The 21066-nt window shown below is 39.9% G+C and overlaps 1 protein-coding gene across 3 annotated transcripts; it reads right to left on the bottom strand.

The window, feature by feature from the left end:
* Nucleotides 1-2744: 2744 nt before the first annotated feature.
* Nucleotides 2745-21065, bottom strand: LOC139611641 (calsenilin-like). Of its 3 annotated transcripts, none has more exons than XM_071466476.1 (10): nucleotides 20772-21065; nucleotides 16308-16402; nucleotides 12647-12821; nucleotides 7074-7198; nucleotides 4939-5008; nucleotides 4614-4684; nucleotides 4390-4497; nucleotides 4175-4279; nucleotides 3388-3450; nucleotides 2745-3267 (listed from the first exon to the last, which is right to left on the bottom strand). In XM_071466476.1, exons 1-10 carry the CDS (start codon nucleotides 20908-20910, stop codon nucleotides 3220-3222), a joined length of 999 nt encoding a protein of 332 aa, XP_071322577.1. In that variant the 5' UTR covers nucleotides 20911-21065; the 3' UTR covers nucleotides 2745-3219. The 3 variants fall into 3 exon arrangements, with proteins under 3 accessions (XP_071322577.1, XP_071322579.1, XP_071322580.1); XM_071466478.1 differs by lacking the exon at nucleotides 20772-21065 and adding an exon at nucleotides 16508-16659; XM_071466479.1 differs by lacking the exons at nucleotides 12647-12821; nucleotides 16308-16402; nucleotides 20772-21065 and adding an exon at nucleotides 8361-10549.
* Nucleotide 21066: the final 1 nt, after the last annotated feature.

Below are 21066 nucleotides of genomic sequence, written 5' to 3'. Positions count from 1 at the left end.
CTGATTGTTGCCCTATAGTCAAAAATGTTTTTACTCCCCAAAGGTAGGTGTAAAGTTAAAACATGGACAAAATAATCATCCAATCTTAAACAATGAAGGACAGGAAGGATGATTTATTCAAAGGAGCTTTTATTTGATTTGATTTGATTTAATTTGATTCGACGATTCTTCCCAGTGACCAAAGGTTAGATTAAATGTCTCTAATCCAGGCTGCTAGAAGGAAAGACACCACATGTCCAAATGTGAGAAGGACGTTCGTCGTGGGAGCTGGGGCAGCCGTGTTAACCAGGGCTCTCCACAGAGACCGGTTGTGATATCCTTGGCGTTCATTGTAGTAAAGCTGTTGATCTTGCTCAGAGGAGGAAGTCTTATGGCCGTAATGATTCCCAGAACCATGCTTTGGCTTACCAAGGAACCCCAGCCCATACCCAGTGCCTGTGCCCCCCAGCATACCTGCCGCTGCTGCCCCAGCCCACTTCAGGCCTTGCTTGGAGAGGCCTCCGCTCTGGGAGGGGGGCGCTTTGCTACCGTCACCTTTTCCTCGACCCTTGAAGCCACCTCCACGCTTACCGTACACATACTGTGCACCTGGGAATAGAGCTGCCATAAGCAACAGCCAAACCCACAGAGAGAGAAGCTTCTGTTGGCCAGCCATCACTGGGAGATCTGCAGCCTGCAAAAACGCATCGGGTATTATTAAAAAAGGGACACGGTCAGGCTGAGGACAGATAACCTGAACTTCTTTTTTCTTACTAAAACTGATTATGTTAGAATGATATTGCTCAGTTTTTTTCCTTTTCATACAGCAGGTTATCTTCATTTATTTGAGCGGCATAGGAGTGAGTAATGCGTCTTGGCTGTCATTCAAACTGGCATTAAAGCTTTTGATTTAGTTCACTGCACATCCAAAGTCACATGCTCACCAGCACTAACACAACAGACATCCAGAACAATCCACATGCTCTGTCAACACTGGGATTAACAGGCCATTATGTGTGCGATGCATATTTCAACCTATCATGATGCATTTGCTTTTTCTGGCTCTGATTCGCACTATACATCATCATAACTTGTTATAGAACATGTATCAATGACTTAGTATCACAGGGTGTAGATATGCAATTGTACTGTGTGTACATCATTACAATTTGATTGAAAAAAAGAGATCTTGTATAAAATTTTGGTAAAACTTTTAAATTAAAAACTTAGATTTCTGGCCTGAGTCAAAACCATCTTGCAGTTGAAAACATAAATTTGCCAAGAATATTAGTTGAATGTTTTTATTTACCTTCCTGACTGGTCACACGGAGAGGTTGTGATGTTGGAGCGGCAGTCCCTTTTCAAACCACAACACCTACAGTACAGCAGAGCTGCATGTTGGTTTTCAGTATCATTTCCATACCAACGTCCACTCAACAGAGTCAGCACAGCTCCTCCCCAAAACAAACCCTGCTGTGCTATTGGTTCATGATCAATAATACAGTGCAGGTTCAATGATTTTTGATGATGGTGGCGTTTCACATACATTTTCTCTCATTATTCAGCAAATGCAAAGGCTAGTACAAAAACAAATGCGTTACTGTCTCCCTGGACTTATTATTTTCTATCACAGGTCTGTAGCTCCCACCTATATGTTTGTAGGCTTCATTTTATTCATTATTGATCAACACTGTCCACCAACATTATTACAGTCAGTTTTCTCAACATCTGATATAGTGGAAGGAATAGTATCGGCATCTTCAGCAGCTAAATTGCACCTTTGCGATCAGAGTATATGAAATCCAGAGCTAAAACTTATTTAAAAAACGAAAAATTGTTTTAACCTCTGAATTTACTGTGGATATAGTAATAGACTGTAAGAGATAATGTGTTTGTGATAATCATTATAGTGAGTGTAGAGTCTTATTGTTTCTTTGATTAAAAAAACACAGATGGTTCATTTTGTTGTGATTCTCTCTGTGCATCGATATGTATGATCATCAACCCCTAACTCTAACCTTAACCCTAACCACCATTCAGAACAAGCTTTTGTGAATAAATGGGAAGGTTCTTTCTGCCGAAGAAAGAAAGAGCGGGAAACTGAACACAGAGAATGTACAGAGTTTATTCTCTGTACATTCTCAACACAGCTGCCAGAAACAAGAGGCTTTAAGAATCTAGACTTTGTCTGTGATGTATCAAGACTGTGACTCAAAGAAATAAAAGAGACCAGAGGAAAAAGAGACAAGAGAGGCGATTGTTCAGAAAGACATGTCTGGTGAAATTGCTAAAAACTGGAAAAGATTCCATCATGTGAAATCAAAGTACTATGAATTTTTGCATTGTGTCATGAGTTTAGAGGATCCTCCTGAGGGCAGACTTTGGACAATTGTATTTTTGTCCAGTTTAACTCTTAACTTAGTGAAACATGCAAATGGCTGCATGTAGCCAGTAACATAGAACTTTCCTTTATGACTTTTTTTTTTTGCCGCTTTACGGATCCACAGCTTGAAATACAATGCAACACATTTGATGCAAGCTTTTGCTAGAGATGAAATAAAGTATTACTTTTACATTTCATCTGTGTTTTATTTTGGAAGTGGACACACCTAAGTTTGTGGTTTGTTCCAGTGAAAACTAGCAGAAGATACAAATAACTTAAAACCTGCACATGAGGAAAGGATCTGTGGGGACACTTCAGACTTACTTTTTGTCCCTGAGAGGAACTTGAGACGTAAAAAAAAGAAAATAGCGTTAACAAGTGCTGCAGGTAGACATTTATTTCAGCAGGTTTTGGGTCAACATGACAATGACTGGGTATCATGTTCACACAAACATCTGAAGAACATAGAAACATAATTATTTTCTTTACAGTATTATACAGTAACAAAGGACCATCCCACTCATGCCCGAGTTTCAGAGTGGTCAATAATAAAACGTCCTGTTTGTGTTCGATGTGGTTTGCATCACATGCTTTAATTTGTTGGGCAAACTCATGCTCATCTGGCAATGATGATGTTTTTGTTTTTTTTTTCCGCATTAGCTTCATATGCAAAAAGAAGATTAAAACTGTCATGCAAAGAAACATTCCTCTGAGTGATTTGGTGAAATCTGCACATTTCTCTGCATAGAACAGCTTAATTGGAAAAATAATAGTGTTTTTCATTTTCCAGGATGGATGAAGTTATGTCAGCTGGGAGTGCTTTGCAGCATTACTGATCCATATCCGCCCTTAAGAAACTAGATGACGTTCTCAAAGAGCTGCATGGAAGCCATTATACTTTCATCCTGTTGAGGGGGGGAAAAAAAAAAGATGCAGGAAACTGGCTGTGGTGTTGTGGAAAAAGCTGTATGAATAGGTTTGTCACAATGGTTTGAAAACTGCGGTCACTTTTATTACTGGTTTACCTTTTGGCAGGTTTCTATGAACTCATCTATAGTCACCACTCCATCTCTGTTTCGATCCATTTTCTGAAAAATGTCAGACATGTAAAGGAGACAAACTTCACGTAAGTGAGTCAAATACTTTATCAACATTAACTCTGAGGGACATTCATCTAAGGTTTAAAATCGTGTCATGAAATCACAAACTGTGGCCTTGGAAGACATTTGGCCTTCAGATTATTTGATTTAAGAATCCAGAGATGACACACACATCAAAACTGGATGAGATGGATCAGAATTTTAGGTTTTTGTTTTTTTTTTCAGAAAACCCAAAGATACAGTCCAGTTCCTGGGAGTAGAGTTTGTATAGCGTGTGAAGTGGAACAAATGAACAAAGAAACAAATCTGCGTAGTGAAGGTGTTTCAGGAGACTCAGCTGGACTGAAGGAATGTGTGAACATAAGGTTTTTGATTGTGTGTTGAACAGTTTAGAGATTATTGACCTTTGTCCACTGCTTGTGATGCAGACATTTGTTATGAGTCAGACTGATACACATTTACATTTGCAGTGTGTTAAAACAGCAGGTGTTATGCACCTTGACTTGTGCATTTTAGTTAGATTTGATCTTTTTGAAAACTGTTTGTTCCTGTAATAAACTTGTGTCATCTTCCTGTTAAACTTGACTTTGATTTTCCTGAGTGTCATGGTAACGATTAGGTACAATAACACAGGTTGTGGTCATGGATCAGAACAATATCTGCATGTAAAAGGATTAGCCGGTGTGGTTTGGTGGATTCAGAGATAACACACCTGGAAGAATTTCTCTACATGCTCATAGGGGGAATCGTCTCGTACACTGGGTAAGGTACACCTGCCCATCATGTCATAAATGGACGTCATTATTGCCAACATTTCCTACAGGGAAATAAAACAACAACAAAAGCAAAAGACAGACGTACATCTGTAGAAATCATGACACTGTAACAGATTTGAAAGTATCTATCTCATGAGAATTTTGACTCTACCTCTTTAGTGATGTAGCCATCCTTGTTGATGTCGTATAAATTAAATGCCCACCGGAGTTTCTCTGTAACAGAGCCTCTAAGCAACACAGACAATCCTAACACAAAGTCCTGTAAAACAGAAATCATTGCAGCCTACTTAAAACTAAAACTAAATCCACGTCACATTTGATTACTGACCACAGGAAATGGGATATCAACAGCTACGCAGACCTCGGTGAACTCACCTCAAAGCGGATGGAGCCATTTCTGTCCATGTCAAATGCGTTGAACAGAAAATGTGCGTATGTCGTCGCATCTGAGAACAAATAATGGGCATACAGGGTTGAAAATTAACATGAAAAGTTGTTGGCTAATTGTAATACCCTTGTAAGGGAAAACATGACTAACTTCTTCCATGATATTGAGCCGACTTGGATAAGTAAAACAGATTAACTGGTTTGTAAAATGAGTAGGAGCAGGATAATATAAAGTGCGTCACTTGAACCTTTAGGGACATCAGGTCACTCTTCCATATGTTTATATTTTACATTTTCAAGTAACAGACAGTACCTCCTTGAGGGAAGAACTGTGAGTAAATGGTCTTGAATGTTTCTTCATCCACAAGGCCGCTGGGACATTCCTATCGAAAAGTAGACAAAACAATGCAGTGACTTTTATATTTTCTGTATTTATACTACATTTTAAATCTACAGGATACTCAGGAACAGCATGTTGCTCCTTTATTATTTTAAAGATACTCATATTCTAAAATGGTGTCATGTTGTGCAGACACAGTCCCTGACTGCAGTGAATGCATATGGTCACTAGAGGGCGAGGAGCTCAAGATATCCAATAGCCATAGAGGGGTGAGAAAATTTTGTCTGAGGCTTTTTGAGTTTTTTTTTTTTTTTTTTTTTTTTCAGTCAATCCACAGAATGAGGTTACGCAGTCGTACTGCAGGTAACAGCCTAATGTCACATGTGATTAAGCTGCTGTGAGAATGTCATATATCATATTTAGGTTCACGTCAAAAATGCAAGTGATGCAAAGAAAGGGAAACAGTTCAGTATCAGTGCAACAAGAGCACAGGACAAAAAAACAAGCTGGAGAGGCTACTTTTAAAAAAAACAAACAAGCTAAAATGTCTTGAAATGGCATGTTTTTCCACCCGCTGCTCTTGGTCTGCCACCAGCGCCAGTGGGAATATTCCTAACATCACAGGCCAAAATGATGAGTCACATGCTTAATATTTTCATCCCTCGTGCTTTGAGTAAGACGTTGGGTTTTCCTTGTAAATACAACCCACATGCAAATGCAAATCAGGTTTTCATTACATCCAAAGAACCTGAAGCATCAGATTTCACTGATGATTGAAATAAACGGATAAATTGATCTTTTTTTATCAGAAATAGCAGAAAAAAATACAGGTGGAACTAATAACATTAAATACGGCTCTGTTTAGCTGAAGTGTCTCAGTAAGCCTCATTCACGATATTATTAATTGCACATGTTCTTTTCCTTCTATGACATGTCAAAATATCTGCTGTGGAAAAGATACCTCATTTGAAACAATAGTTTTTGTTTACACTGAACATCTTTTTTTTTTTTTTTTTAACTACAACTCTTGTGTGTCTCACAAAGCTCATTAAACATCTGCAAAGCATTTTCAGTGCTGCACTTTGTTCACATCAGCATCTGGTCTTCTTCCTCTACTCTTTAATGGCTATTTGCTACTTTTAATGGCACATTACAGCCAATACCTGTCAATATGCATTACCTGCATCTGTACTCAGGGAAAGCATGTATCACATCATCTCCACACACGAGCATGTGTTGGTAAAACACAACATACATAAATAATAAATCGAAATATGGCTCAATGGTGCCACTAAAGTCCAAAAACAGTCAGGAGGTAAAAATGAGCTCAAATGCTGGAAAACAGGAACATTTATAATGGAGCAAATGAGCAAACGGGGAACGGGTGAGAAGGTGGGACTGGGAGAGGGAGGTAGGGCTGGGGTTACAAAAATGTTTAAAAAAGGGATTTGGCCAGAGCCTTGACCCTCACCAGATCAGATATATTTGAGATGAATTTGAATACCAACAGCAAGCCAGAACTTATCTCCCAACATCAGTACCTGACCTCAGTAATGCTGTTGTGGCTGAATGAGAGAAAAACTCTGTGGCCTTTGTTGAAAGCCTTCAAAGAGGAGTGGAGGCTTGCATAGCAGCAGATTAATGCCTATGGCTACATGTAGTTTGGGTAATATTTGGGTGTCTATATACTTTGTTGTAGTGTCCATATAGTTTTTTCCCATGAAATGTAAATTTAGTTGAGCAAATTTTGCATGGGTTCCCTCCGGTTCTCAGGCTTCTTCCCACAGTCCAAAGACATGCACACTAGGTTAGTTGGAGACTCCGAATTGCCTGTAGGTGTGAATGTGAGCATGAATGGTTGTTGTCTATATATGCCAGCCCTGTGATAGACTGGCATCCTGTCCAGGGTGTACCCCGCCCTTGCCCACTGTCAGCCAGTATTGGCTCCGGGCCCCCGCAACCCCGCATGGATAAGCGGTATAGATAATGGATGGATGGATGAAAGTTTTAAATTGTGCCCAAGAGTTGATTTGATTTCTTCTAAACCTCAGAACTGCACCTCTGACCCCTCATTGCCTCAGTTAAAATTCCCCTGACTGTTTTCCTACGTTTTTGAAGCCTCTATAAAGCGACTGCAGCTCCTTCCTGGTGAACTGGGTCTGGGCTTGGAGCTGTTCAAGGCCCTCCGGTTGGTGTCGCACCATGGAGAGCTCAAGGTCACTGTCACTGCTGTCTGTCAGAGGGGAAACAGAAAAATCGGGGGAGGTGGGATACAGAGGGGAGGGAGATAAGAGGGAGGAAACAGAGGTAAGACAAGAAAGAAATGAAAAACATAACAAAGGTAGGGTGGGAGGAATGAAACACTTGAAAAATCAAACAGATGGTAGGCAAAAAATTAAAATGACTGCACGTAACTCAAAATGCTCACCATCTTCACACAAACAAAACAAAACAAGAAAATATAAGATGGAGAGGTTTAAGGAGGAAAGGTGAGACAAGGAGATGGGTAGAAGGTAAAGGATGTTAAGAAGAATGTTCAGTATAGTAGGATAAAAATGATAAAAGAAGATGAGACAGAAGTGGGAGTGGGAAAACTTATGAGTAACAGGAACTTGTAGAGCTTGCAACTTGAAGAAATATTGCAAAGGAAATAGGATAGAAATAAGCAGATATACATGCTAATTCTTTTCTTTTGTCTATTATGTCTATCTCTCAGGTCACTAAAACAGAATGTCACAAGACCGTCAGTCCAGCAGTTACATAAAGACAGATTTTACACACAACATCTGCAATAAAAGCATGTGTGTCACCAACTCCCAGTGAGCCAGTAATAGAAAGAGCTGCGATAAAAATGAAACTACCACTGCAGGTACTCACCATCTTTACAAGAGCAACACGCACAGAAAGTTGAAAAAGATAAGGGAGGGAATGAGGAGGGACGAAATCAGGGGGAAAGAAGAAAGTCGCAGGACTGTTAAAATGTTTGACTTGATATCTACAAGTCAAATTTACCAACACAGTGAACACACAGAGTCACATCTTGTCAAGTCTGTCTTAAAACAGCACTTGCATGTGCCTATGTGTACATTGAAAAATATTTTGGTCACTACAGTGGTTCATGCCGTCTCTACAGGCTGTGGAGAGATCCCATCCAAACACATTTCTAATGTAAGAGATGGGGGGACATGAGTATTTTCCACTTGAAGAAATGTAAACCAATCCTTTAATATTTACAGCCTGTTTATGTGACTGCAATTATATTCTCATAACTTTACCTTTGCTATTACAACAAAATAAAAATGACAAGAATATTTAACAACATTACTGTTCCAATGCTACACAAACTCCAGAGACAGAGGTTTTAACCTACAAAGATCTTACTCTTCATGACTTACCTTCCAATGACAAGGGCTCCCAAATCCCAAACTGTTTGAGCACAACAATAAACAGTCCAATAACAACAGCAATGGCAATTATTTCCATGCCCTCCAATCCCATTGTTGCCATGCATTAGATATAAGTTGTTCCAAACACGTTTTAAAAAAACGTAACATTAACAAATTCTTTTCCAATGTTTTTCTAAACGGGTTATTTGATAGCGCAGTTTGCATCCATAAACATCACCTGCTGCCAATCATCTCCTTCCTCCAGCCTCCTCCTTTTTATCTGTGTTTTTGTACAGGCATCAGCAATTATATTCACTTAAATGAAACCCCTGACCTCAACCACTGACCAGTCAGGAAAAAAATGCTATTAGAGTGACTGAAGAGCATCCTCCTTTCCGTAAACAGGGACAAAATCCATTGTGTGATCTTGCAAAGACATATCAAGTTCATATTGTCTTAATCCTCCAAAATGATCTGCAGCTATTTCTCCACTCGCGAACGATCCATCTCTGTCTCTACGCGGCAGCATTTTACATCCAGTGTAGTTGATTTTAGGATTTCTCCCACAACTCCATCAACTCAGGGGCTCCACCCCCACTCACTCCATCTCCTCTCACTCTGTTCTGAGCTGTGTGTGTGTGTATGTATATATATATATATATATATATATATATACGTGTGTGTGAGTATGTGTGTTCGAGGTTGGTGATGTTGTTACTGAAGGAATTTCTTTACTAATAGTCTATGATTGACAGTCTAAGCTGTCCGTATTTGCTCAGTCATTTCAAGGCTGCAAAGCTGTAAAACCAATCATTGATCCACAACCCGCTGATGGCTGGGATATGAACAGCACTTAGAGAGAAGGAGTCTGTCCTGCCCTTTGTGGCGCTGCTTGTGTCTGCTGGGTCGTTCAGCAATACACAGGCTCAGTAACTTGGATGGATTCACTCAGAGCTGAGAAACAACGTGACTTTTGTGACCGTAAAAACAGTGCTTTGTTTATGACTTTGGGGTTTAGAATAGCAAAGTTGAAGTGAATTATGTCTGTGCTGCAAAGCTGTGCTGCACACCTCAAAGGTCAATTTCTATCCCCTGTGAAATGCTCCACATAACATACACGAGGGCTGGCAGTCTAAAAATAATTTAGTTGTTGAGACCTGAGCCGGCCTTTGTATGATCATGCTGTGCTGCAAGACAATGAGGGTAAAGAAGAATATGAGTATAGTTCACAACTGATGACTCTGCACAACATAATGGACTCAGTTCAAGTAGGAAAGGAGGGTGGAGGGCAAATCAATTGTTGAGAGGTAAAATATTGGTCCTAGAGCAGGCAGAGAACGCGGCCCAGAGATGCATTTCGATGGCTGTATGTAAGTTAAAGACTCCAAATGGACTTGTCCTTAATGTTTGAATAAAACAACTACTGAAATAACTAATGAGCTGGTTCCACTCCAAAAATATTGACTTTCTTCTACAGAGTGTTGTGGTTTCAGAGTGGCTCATCTTTTCTTTTTTTTTTTGTTCTGTATAAAAACTACAAGAATCCCACTCTTGCGGGGGTTTGATGAAGTCTTCTTTGCAAAAATACATTAATGAAGGCCGAAGCTTTGTGTTTTTTTGGAGTGCCACTATCCCAGTTCATACTCTAAGTTGTTGTGACTTCGGCAGAGCACCCAGTTAACTCAGAGGAAGCCCACCTGTCCTGCACTGCAAATCCTTAACTTTGTCTTTCATGAGTCAGGAGAGTGTAAATGCTGAGATCAGCTGCCACTTATCCCCTGCATGCAGCCATTCTCGAACATGTTAAAGGTATAAGCTCATAGGAACTCATCTGCCATAAAACATTATAGCAACAACATTATAGCTACTGTTTAATGCACCCTAAGTGCTGATGTGTCCATGTTCTTCTATTAAACACAGACAAGAGTGAGGGGGCTTAAGCATGCAGACAGTGCAGCCATCAGTCTCAACATCAGGCTCTAATGACTGTGGTGAGGGCAACATTACAGCTCAGAGCCTGAGCCCATTGATCATAACATCACACAAGTTCTTATCTTTCATTGTTTTCATGTGTTTGAGTTCTGGTAAGAACCTTTCTGGAGAGACTTCATACATAAACCTGTCGCAGTGTAAAGGAGGATAGGAGGGGATTTCACCTTCACACTCTTCATCCAGGATTCTGGATCCATTCTGGAGCCATTTTAAAGAGCATTTATACAGCAGGATTTCTATTATCTCTATTCAAACCTCACCTTTAAACAAAAACATTCAAACATGATTTGACAGAAAGGACAAATGTTTTCACTCTTTATAATATTATATGACAATGTTATTATTTGCTGTACAGATTCAATTCACACATTGCTGCAGATGCAGGCATCTGTTGTTTTTTTTTTTTTTTTTTTTTTTTTTACTAACACCAAATCAGATAAGAGCTAAAATATAGTGACAAAGCACAGAAACTTTACACGGCTATACAATATTCTGTAGTCGTTTATGGAAGATAATCTTACAGTTCTTATGTTATGAGAGGGTGTTCAAGGAGACCCTTTTAAACGGAGGAGTATGTGTGCAATGTACAAGCATTTTTAATGAGTAGTAAAGTGAACAACACTCTACTACTTCACGTAGAGTATGAGGTGGAAAAACAGAGGAACTCACAAGGCAGCGTGACATTTTAAACGCTACCTCTGAAGTACAACAAGTGCGTGATAATTACAGGCAAACAGACATTTACAACCTTTGTTTTCAGATCTTAGATACAGTATAGGCACGGCATCTTCAGCTGAATCCTGCTGTGTGATGGCAAAAATATCTATTATTTTGCAATTGTTTTATTGTCATTCTCATAATTAGAGAAACAGCAAAAAGAAGTTTAAAGAAGTTAGTTGTATTGTTTTTTTGTGAGCATACCTCAGAAAACCACTGACCATTTTCAGAGTGGTGTTGTGTATGAAACACACCTGATTGAGAGCGAGCGCGGACCAACGTCCACTGTGGGGACTGGAGACATTCAGGCGCTATAATGTCTACAGACCAGCAGATGGCGATAAAGTTGTTACGAATTGAAGGAAACATGTTTAAACCTCAACAAATATTTCCACTTCAGTAGGTAACTGACAGTCTGATGGATACGAATAATAGTAAATGTGAGAATTAACGAGTTATCTGAATTAACAGAATGCAGTGCCGACAAGAATGTAGTGATTTAGTACTTTATATCTAATGCAGTCCTATTAATACAGATATGACTACAGGCCTCATAAATAAAAACATTGAGGCCTTCCTTACCGATGTCTAAATTAGAGATGGATACATGGTTGCATTGTGAATGTGTAGCTGTTTTACTTTGAAGTGATGGTTTGTTAGCTATTAGGGCATCAGTGTCCTGTCCAAGGCACTCGGCCATCTGTCTGTTGGCGCAGAGAGAGACGTTGGCAGTAAATGAGTCTGAGTGACAGCAGCAGTTTATCACGGGAAATGACAGATTTTGTCTGTTTACCACTGTATTTTTCACTGGGGCTTGTTAAAACACAAAACAGACAAATATTCGAATGAATCAAACAGACCGTTTACACATTAGGGAACCAAGACAAAACGTGATGTTGGCAGGACAGATTGTGAAATGTCTTCGAGGCCTGTTGAGTGCATGCGTGCAGCAGACTGTCTGCGCTGTCTTCCCACACAGGAAGGCAATGTCAATAATTTAGATAGAAAACTGGGGCATGTAGGGGCAGTCAGTGGAAGCCACAGTGCTCTTCACCTCAAAAAAATGTGTCACTTTAACCTTTGTGATTGGTGGTGTGGTGCATTTTTAAATTGTCTTATTAATCGTTTTAATTTCAAAAGTATGCTCATTGAATAGTTTAGATTGAAACTAGATCTTAAGGTGAAATCATTTTTCAGAGATGAGGTGGAGAGTTCTGCGTGTATTAGATGTGGAGGGAGAAATGTGGAGTGGATCAAACTTCGTTCTGTGAAGCAGAATCTGAGGTTCGAGTGAAAGTGGTGGCTGTTCGTCCATTGACTGATGAGCCGTTTAAATGAAGTGGCACTTGAGAGGTGAGCAGAGAGGTGTGTGCAGTAAACACTGAATAGAGAGCATTTGAAATGTAGATCTACTTTATACTGTGGATGGTGCAGAGGCTTTAAAATTCATGTATTCTGTAGTGTGGGAGATTGAAGGCCTGCCTCCCTGCTGAATCTCCCACTTCCCCTGCTGTCACAATCATGCGGATTTTCAGTGTATTGTGTTGTTGCTTAGCCTGGTGGTGGGTCTGTTTATGTGCCGGTACCTGGTCCCTGTTGCGTGGTGCTGGCGATGATCCATTTGACGAGACAGCACTTCATGAGAGATTTACGTGAGAGCCGTGGTCTCTGCCACTTGGAGCCCTCTGTCTGTCCGCCTGGGTTTGGATCTTTTCCATTAGCGTCAGGCAGCAGGCCGCCATCCACCGCCTTCTCATCCGCCTGAGGAAGTGCAGAAAAGAAAGTGTCCTCTGAGAGTGAAAAGAAAAGCTCTTTGAACAAGGACCCTCTGGTGCTCCCCCGCTGTCAAAAGCCTCTACAAGAAGGATCACATGTCACACCTCAGGCAGAGAGGAAAACAACCAACCGATACCTGGAAATGGAGCCACTTCCAGGCTATATAGGTCTCCTCCATTCTTCTGTATCTGTATCTTCTGTATCTAGTAAGATACATTATGACCATTTTAAGTTTACATGTTTGATTTTGGAGAAAGAGACAGGTTACTGTAGCGCTTCCCCTCAGCTCCACAGAATGTTTTAGCACCTTTCAGCACATTGTTTTTGTTTTACAACTTCACTGTGCAGGGTTATTTTCAGCTCTTTTCAAACAAAAAAGCTCTAAAGCCCCACAGTACACTTAGCACCGAACAGCAGACATATATAGCCAGGGAGGAGCCGGAACATGGGCAGGGGCATTTAGGAGCTAAAGAGAGAGATATTTCCGTCGGGGGCTGTTGATGACCAAAAACAGATTAGAAATGAGAGTGAATATTGGACTCACATTCATCAAGTGGACTCAAATATGACTCTAAATGAATGCTGATGTTGCTTCTGGTTCTGTAAATACGTTAGCCATATGAACTTAAAAAGCAATAATATGTCAGTGTAGTATTCACAGCTTATTTGCTTCGCCAGCACACAGCCTGTGGATACAGGGTTAAATGACACATACACCCCAGTATGCTCGGTTTTTCCGTTTGAATTATGATTTCTATGGCACAGCCCATTACGGCTCCATTGGTTCTTGGTTTTGGTTATAAGGATGAGGGTCTACAGAAGTTTACAGAATTAAATCTAAGACCCCAAACAGTAGCAAAATGATATTGTTAAACAGCAAGACTCTTGATAGCTGGTCCAGTAGTAGAAGCTACATGCAGGCACACTGAAGACATTAAGCCAACAGATCAGTGCCTTAGTCATCAATAGCTGGATACTCAAACACTGCTCATTTGGTATGAATAGTTAAAAGTCTTTATTACAACGTTTATACGCCTTTATGTAGTTGCAGCTCTCACAGAATCCTCTACATACCTTGCAGCTAAATACTGCATTTGTATTAAGTATATTTTAAACAGGTAGCAAGAGATCAGTTTACTTACAGTGCTTCTGACTAAATTGGTGCCTCTGGACAAAGGGAGAAAGAATTGGAAAAGGTCTAATATTCCAGTAACAGGAGCTCTTCTGAGGACAGGGACACACTATGGCTATTTCTATATCTCCAGTTATTTTCACCATCACACAACATCTTGTCGTCTCTCACACTGGACACACATTCAGTGTTTCTATTTTCAGATTAATATTTCAGTGACAATGAAGCCTTACATTTTCAAACATGACCCATCTGCTGTGAAATAATCCAACTGCTCTTGTATCATTACCATTTTTAAGATTAGGACTGTGACGCTTTTTGAGGCTGTGTGCGTTTTGTTCTTTCGATTCCAAAATAATTCGTTGTGACTCTTTGTGAGGCTGTTTTTCAGAGCCATACTGTATGGCTCTGAAAAATAGGGAGCATGTGTTGACTCATAGTCACTGTCAGTGTTATTGGGCTGTTCTGCTTGGCACAGGTTCAGATTTGGTCTGTGTGGGGCTTGTTGTTTGATTCTGTGATTGTTCTCGACCCTTCTTAAGGCTCTCATCTCATCTCTCTCTTTGTCTCTGAAAAGTCTTTTACTTTCCTGCGATAAAGTGCTCTTATGAATAAAACAGCTTTCTTTAAGAGGTCGCTGAGAATGTAATGTATAGAGTGTGTAGAGAAAATAGACAGAACTACTGTCTGGGGAGCCCCCCCTCGCTCCCCTATTTGAATATGAAAGGATGCCAAAGCATACAGTGCATCAAGAATATCGCTCAATAATTCACACTCCTTAAAACTGCATCAATAAAACATCAGAGTTGGCTGCCACGGTGAGGTGAGTGATGATGACGAGTTAAACAGACTGACTCTCGATGGACCATCCTGAAGCGACATAAACAATCGGACACGTACACACACAGTCATGCACACAAGAATGCAATAGGCAGACACACAATCTCTTAAGAACTAAATATACATAGATGCATATTCAACTGCATAAAACAGCTGCTTTCATATATGCAGCTTATATCCTGAGCGTCTAAAGCAGAGTTACTTCAGACTTCACTGATGTCAATTTGTTATGAGAATTTAGTTATTTATCAAAAAACCTATATGTGCTTTTATATCAAGTAAATTATAAAATATTAGTCATATTTAATTATTTGTGATGCCGTCAGAAGCTCTGTGACACAGAGGTTGAAAAACTCTGGTATAAAGCATCTGAAGAGAAGGTGATTTGGGGTCTTAACGTTCAAAGTGCTGCATTATTAAAAGGAAAGAAGCCATTCGTGCTGAATAGTGAGATGCTCCCTGTGATCATGAAGTCATCGTGAACGCTGTGGGCGACCATCCTCCACTGATCATCACATATGCTACCACACACACAGACAGACACACACACACACACGCACGCACGCACGCACACACACAGAAAGACAACTCCCGGCTATTTCAATATGACAAAAATCTGTTGTTTGCCTGCTTGGATCTCATCAAGTTTACGTCCTGCCCCTCAGTCTGGTTTACAGCAGGACTCTTTACCACCTGTGATGCTTTTTAATCTGCTCTTATTTCGTGGTTAAGATGTTTTCGCCTCAAGCTACTGGTCAAACAAGCACATTAGGTCAGCATGCACGCGTCTATATCATAATTCTGTTCAAAGTATAGTAAGCTACTGTACTTAAGTGCAGATTTTTTACATGGGTACATTTTACATTGGAATGAAATATTGTACTCTTTACTCCACCAGATTTAGCTGATGGCTTGAGTTACTTTTTAGATGCAAAACATATGATCAACAAATTAAATTAAATGCATTTTTATAGATGAAACTCCCCAACAGTTTATTAAGTAGTCACAGTTAGACCCACATCAACCAGCCTCCACATGACCTGCTGTTTATATTTATATATATTATGATATTGATGCACTTTATAGTGCATCGATATCAACAATATTCCAATAATGTAGTATTACATCTTGAAAGGGGGCATTACATAATTTGCATTTATTTATTCCTTTATTCTTTTTGACACCTAAAATATATTATTCTGATAATACACCTGTAGTTTTACTTACGTGAGGCTCTGAAAGCAGGACTTCAACTTGAGTATTTTTTACATCGGGATGTAAGTCTAAAGACCTGATGACCCCCTCCACTAATATATGCCTTTATAGTTCAGCTGAGTTTAAAGACTTTGCTGGATGGTTTAAAAAGTAGCGACTATAAACACTGGAAGGTACAAATTGCACACACAGCAACATCCCCATGATCAATCTCTCTGCATGTTAGTGGAATCAATTCTAGCAATAAGTAAATTAGATCATTCAGTAATAGATGTTTACTCCACCTGCATTGCGTCTGGCTTTGTGTTGATGCTTTGGAGAAAAATCGCTGCAACCGTCCTCAGCTTGTGTTCCTCAGACGACCCACGGCGAGCTGCAGCTGCAAGCGGAGAGAGAGGGAGAGAGAGAGAGAGAGAGAGAGAGAGAGAGACAATTCAACAGTAATCATCACGTCTGCGTGTTGTGGGTCGGAGAAAGTTCGCACCTGAGGAGTGAGAGTGTGACAGGGGGATGAGCGGGAGAGTCGTGATCCTGCACGTCCGGTGAACAGCGTCGAGAGGAGGCGACCGCTTTATAGAGCCACGGGAGCTGCGGGGTGTTTGCATCGTGACAAATGTTATTAGAAGTGCCAGACATATTATAACGGGCCGTGATGATGAGTGGGTCCACACTCAGACGCTCAGACTCTCTGAGGAAATCAAACAGGATTACTGTGTTTCACACGCACAGTCTGTCCGAGGTGATTTGATATGTCAGTTTGCTCCGATATAATAATAATAATAATAATAATAATAATAATAATAATAATAATAATAATACATTATATAGAACATTTATTGTGCACTATTTAGAGAAGCTCTTCTCTAACAGACTCTTATTTATCCTTCAGTGCCTAAAGAAATCTGTGGTTCTTATCACATATTCTCAAATCATAAAAAAAAAGCAAAACATTTGCAATGTACACCACAACGTCACAATGGCATCATGCTGCAAACGTCCTTTAATTTGACTTTGAATGTTGAAACTACAGCACAAGTAAGGACACACTTTCCATCCATGGTATCACATAAGCTTGAAAGGTAAATGAATATGAGTGCAGGAAGCTGCCCAAAATATACTCTGACATTGCCTCTGCATCTGTTAAAGTGAGTCTTCTCTCCTATGAAAGTCATTTGGGTGGGGGTGGGGTGTTAAACATGTTTTTCACATTTTGGGCTCATTCTCTTTTCTTCTTTTTATGTTTTTTTTTTTTCTTGATAAGGAATCAGCACTGCTCTGAGCTTGCTTATGCATCAGCAGTGAAATGTGAACAATAGTGTGTGCATGTCTCTGTAATAATACCAAAAATAATTCATGGTTATTGCTCCCACAAGTCAGGAGGAGGTTTTCATGAAGGATAAATGTTCTTCGCTTTCTCCGAGATGTATTTGTTACAGTAGGAAATGTTGCCCATCGGTGCTGAAGGGGGGTCGGTGTGATGTTTGGGGAAACACGTCTCGTCTCAGCTGGAAGAGGCAGTAAAAAGGAAAAGTCTGATATGAAATGCCAGGGAGTGACTGAAACACAGGTACAAATGAAAGTGTAGATGAAATTTACACCGTGAACGCTTGTTTGTATGAATTCTGTTTTGTTTCACAAACTGAGAATGATTTGCTGGTGACATGAGAACATTCTCCATTACCGTAAAACTGAAACAGCATGAGTGCAAATCTTCACATCCCTGAAACTCTAAAACATTTGACCATGTTTCATCAAACAAAGACAAGTCCACAGCTGCAGCCCAGCGGCTCTGTGGGGGAGTATTTACTGGTCTTGGTGGTGCTGGATTCAAAGTCAGAATATTACCAAATGTTTCATCCTGAGGGGACAATGAACGTGTCTTCAAGATTTTATAGTGATCCAACCAACAGGTGCCGAGACTTTTCAGTCTGGACCTTATTAAAAAGTATTATTCATTTAGTTAATTATGCATGATTAGCTTGAGATCATTCTCATTTATCAGAGAACACATTGATTGAAAATATTTGATATCTTTCCTACTGAGAAATTCGGTATTTCTGTACCGTCTGTCCTTGTGCCTCTCTCTCATCTTCCTATAGGTCTGTCTCATTCCTGCAGACACTCACGTTATTTTTAGCCTCACTAGTTTTTAGAGCCTCTAGTTTCCTTGGTGCCTTACACATCAGCTCAGGGTTTAATTGAGGGTGTGTGTTCAGTGTAGATGTGCTCTGTGTGTGTGTGTGTGTGTGTGTGTGAAAGGTGGTTTCTTTTATTTTCTCTCTTCCCTCATGAATGTTGCATTTAGTTTTATTCTTTTTCTCGAGAATTTGCCACAAACACTCACACGCATGGCTGCACACATTCACACTGTGTCTCCAGCTGTGCCACAAACATCCAACGCGACTCATCCTTTTGTATGAGGGACATGAACGTAATCTGGAAATGTACCATTAAAACCTTATAAAACATGCTGGACTAATTATAGTTTACATTAACTCTGTATGCTATAGGATTTGGGGCAGGTGGAGTCACACAGCCTCGTAGCAAAGAAGACATTAAAGGTTTTGTTGTTGTTATAACTCTTCCCCCAAAGGTGCGAACACAAAGCAAAAAATACAGAGGAGATGAAATGATAACCTCCACAGCTATGCCAAGAAAAGAAACTATACAATGAAAAAACTGAGGCATGTCTTCTAAAATGTGATGTCGCTTTTAGAGGCAATAAATGAAAAACCCTTCATCACTAAACAGCTTCGGAAAAAAACAGTTTTCAGCTGTATAAAAGATTTTATTAAAAAGTGAGGATGTGTTTTCTCTTCAGTGTCTCTTTGGCCACAGGATCTTGTCCACACTGGAGGTAATATCCTGTCTTTTTAGGCATCAGAAGTATTCCTGGAATGACAGATTCCTGAATCCTCTTCCCCATCTTCTTCCTCTCCTTCTCTTCATCCTTCCTCTCCCTCTCTGCACTGCTGCTGTCAATTCATCCCCATCACTTTTAAAAAGCAGGAACTGCTGCTGTGTTTTTGAAGTAGTGCTCTAAATGAATGTTAATTAACTTAGTATCTAAGTTCGAGTCTTATTCCATTCATAGCAACCAGACAGCTTCCAGTTTAATAATCCAGCTAAAAATGTTTGAACTTTCTTTTGCAAATTGGATGTGATGTTGCTGAAGATGTATAATAAAATCATTTACCCTCTGCTGCACTCCACTCAATTTTTCCTGGCCCATGAGGCTTAGAGGAATCATAATGCCAAAGCATTTCAACATTTTAATTAACTCAACAATCCTAATCTGTCCCCTGTGTTAATTATGCTGTCAGGGTCATTTTCATTAGGGACCACGTGAAGGTTAAAGGTTAATTACACTGTGTTCCATAACTTATTTTCTAGTAAAACCTCAGTGAATTTGAAAGGCTGCAGATAAAAGTTTCATTTCACACTGCCTCTCTTCTTGCCTGTGTTTTCCAGTCATTGCACATCATAACTAATGCAACACCTACACCATAAAAGATATATCTGACCTGATTTATTGCAGGGTTATTGCAATGGATGGCACAGTGCACAGTGTTTGACATGCGTCCATCTTATTCTTGTTAGACTTGTGTAATATTTAAGTGTCACCTCCTGAATAGGATGCAGGAGTCTATTAGAAAGCGTTAAGCTTATACAAAGACCTCACTGATAAACAGAATTGCATTAAATAAGAATTATAGGGGACATAAGGTTTCGCTGGTAAAGATTTTCTAGTTTGATTGCTGTGTCAATCACAGGTTAGGGTAGTTTATGCTAACAAACTTGGGTTGTTGTGGGACACAGACCCTCACCCTCAGGTCACCTGACACATGCTGCTGTCCAGGGCTTCGTACCCGGATATGTTGAGCAGCAAAGAAAAGCTCCTGCAGCTCCTCAGTGAGTTACTGCTACGGCTGTTACACCTGTCTCGTCTCTTCACAGATTCTTCCTCACCTGCTCGATCACAGCTTTATCAACTCCTTGTGGCTCTGTCAACCTGAGAACGATCTTTTTGCTTTCCACTCTAAGTGGAACATGAGGTACCTTGGTTGCAGCATTGCACAGGTGGAGAATGAACGAGTGTTGGGAGTTTAGATGTTACAAGCACAGTCCCTGATTTTCTTTCTTTTTTTTTTTTTTTAAATCACCCATCCTGCCCCCCTTTTAATAGTGTTGCATAGCATAGCCACATGAAGCATACATTTTAATTTTCACTTTGGACACCAGATGTCACTATTGTCCATAACATGCTGTAGACAGAGGCATTGATAAAAGGATAAAAGTTTCCTCCAACTGACAATCGGAGTTTTTAGACTTCAACAAGTCTAAACTATCTGAATACACTCCACACACTAGAGGTTAATGTGCTTTCTCTCTCTCTCTCTCTCTCTCTCTCTCTCTCTCTCACACACACACACACACATCCATTTTAAATTTATGTAATTTAACTGTAGTTTTACTCACCAGACCTGTGATTATGTCCCAGTGCGTAATCACAGGGTGTCTGCGTTTAGGTTGTGTTTGTGATTAGCTTTATGTAACACACTGCAATATGCAAACTGTTCATATGCTTATGTATTTCAGGACTGTTTTTCTCTGCATAAAGTCACAAAAGTAAATAACAAACAGCTTGTGTGTGGAGTGAAGGTCTAATTTACTGGACAGATGTTCCTGCCCTCTGGGAATGAGCTGTAAATATCTGTTCTAGAGTAGATGGAGGAAAGGGAACTCACAGGATGTCTGCAGGATGTATATTTTTCCATGGCGGACTTTTCTTCCCTCTGGACATTTTCTTTCTTTGTATAAATCTCTTAATGATCTTGTTTTCCCCTCATTGACAGTGATTACTTCATGAGCGGAGATCATTGCCATAAAAAGAAGCAGGAAATCTGTTACTGCCCACAGGTTTCTGGTTGTACACACACACCCACACACACTCAAAGTCACATAAACTCACATAAAGTGGATTTAAATTTTTCTGTAGTTACTCCAGAGCAGATTAAAAGTTTAACAAAGCATGACTTTCTT

Source organism: Trachinotus anak, unplaced genomic scaffold (genome assembly GCF_046630095.1).
Source record: "Trachinotus anak isolate AG129_WGS33_773 ecotype Australia unplaced genomic scaffold, CSIRO_AGI_Tana_v1 ptg000028l, whole genome shotgun sequence".
Lineage (NCBI taxonomy): Eukaryota > Metazoa > Chordata > Actinopteri > Carangiformes > Carangidae > Trachinotus > Trachinotus anak.
This window is presented reverse-complemented; position numbering and strand designations above follow the sequence as displayed.

Excerpts from the sequence above, each read along its gene's own strand:
- LOC139611641 (XM_071466476.1), bottom strand. The coding sequence starts at position 20,910 with ATGGCAATGATCTCCGCTCATGAAGTAATCACTGTCAATGAGGGGAAA. Across the intron at positions 16,403-20,771 it reads ATACATCCTGCAGACATCCT|CTGCAGCTCGCCGTGGGTCG; the intron begins GTGAGTTCCCTT and ends CTCCGCTTGCAG. Across the intron at positions 7,199-12,646 it reads CACCACGCAACAGGGACCAG|ACAGCAGTGACAGTGACCTT; the intron begins GTACCGGCACAT and ends CCCCTCTGACAG.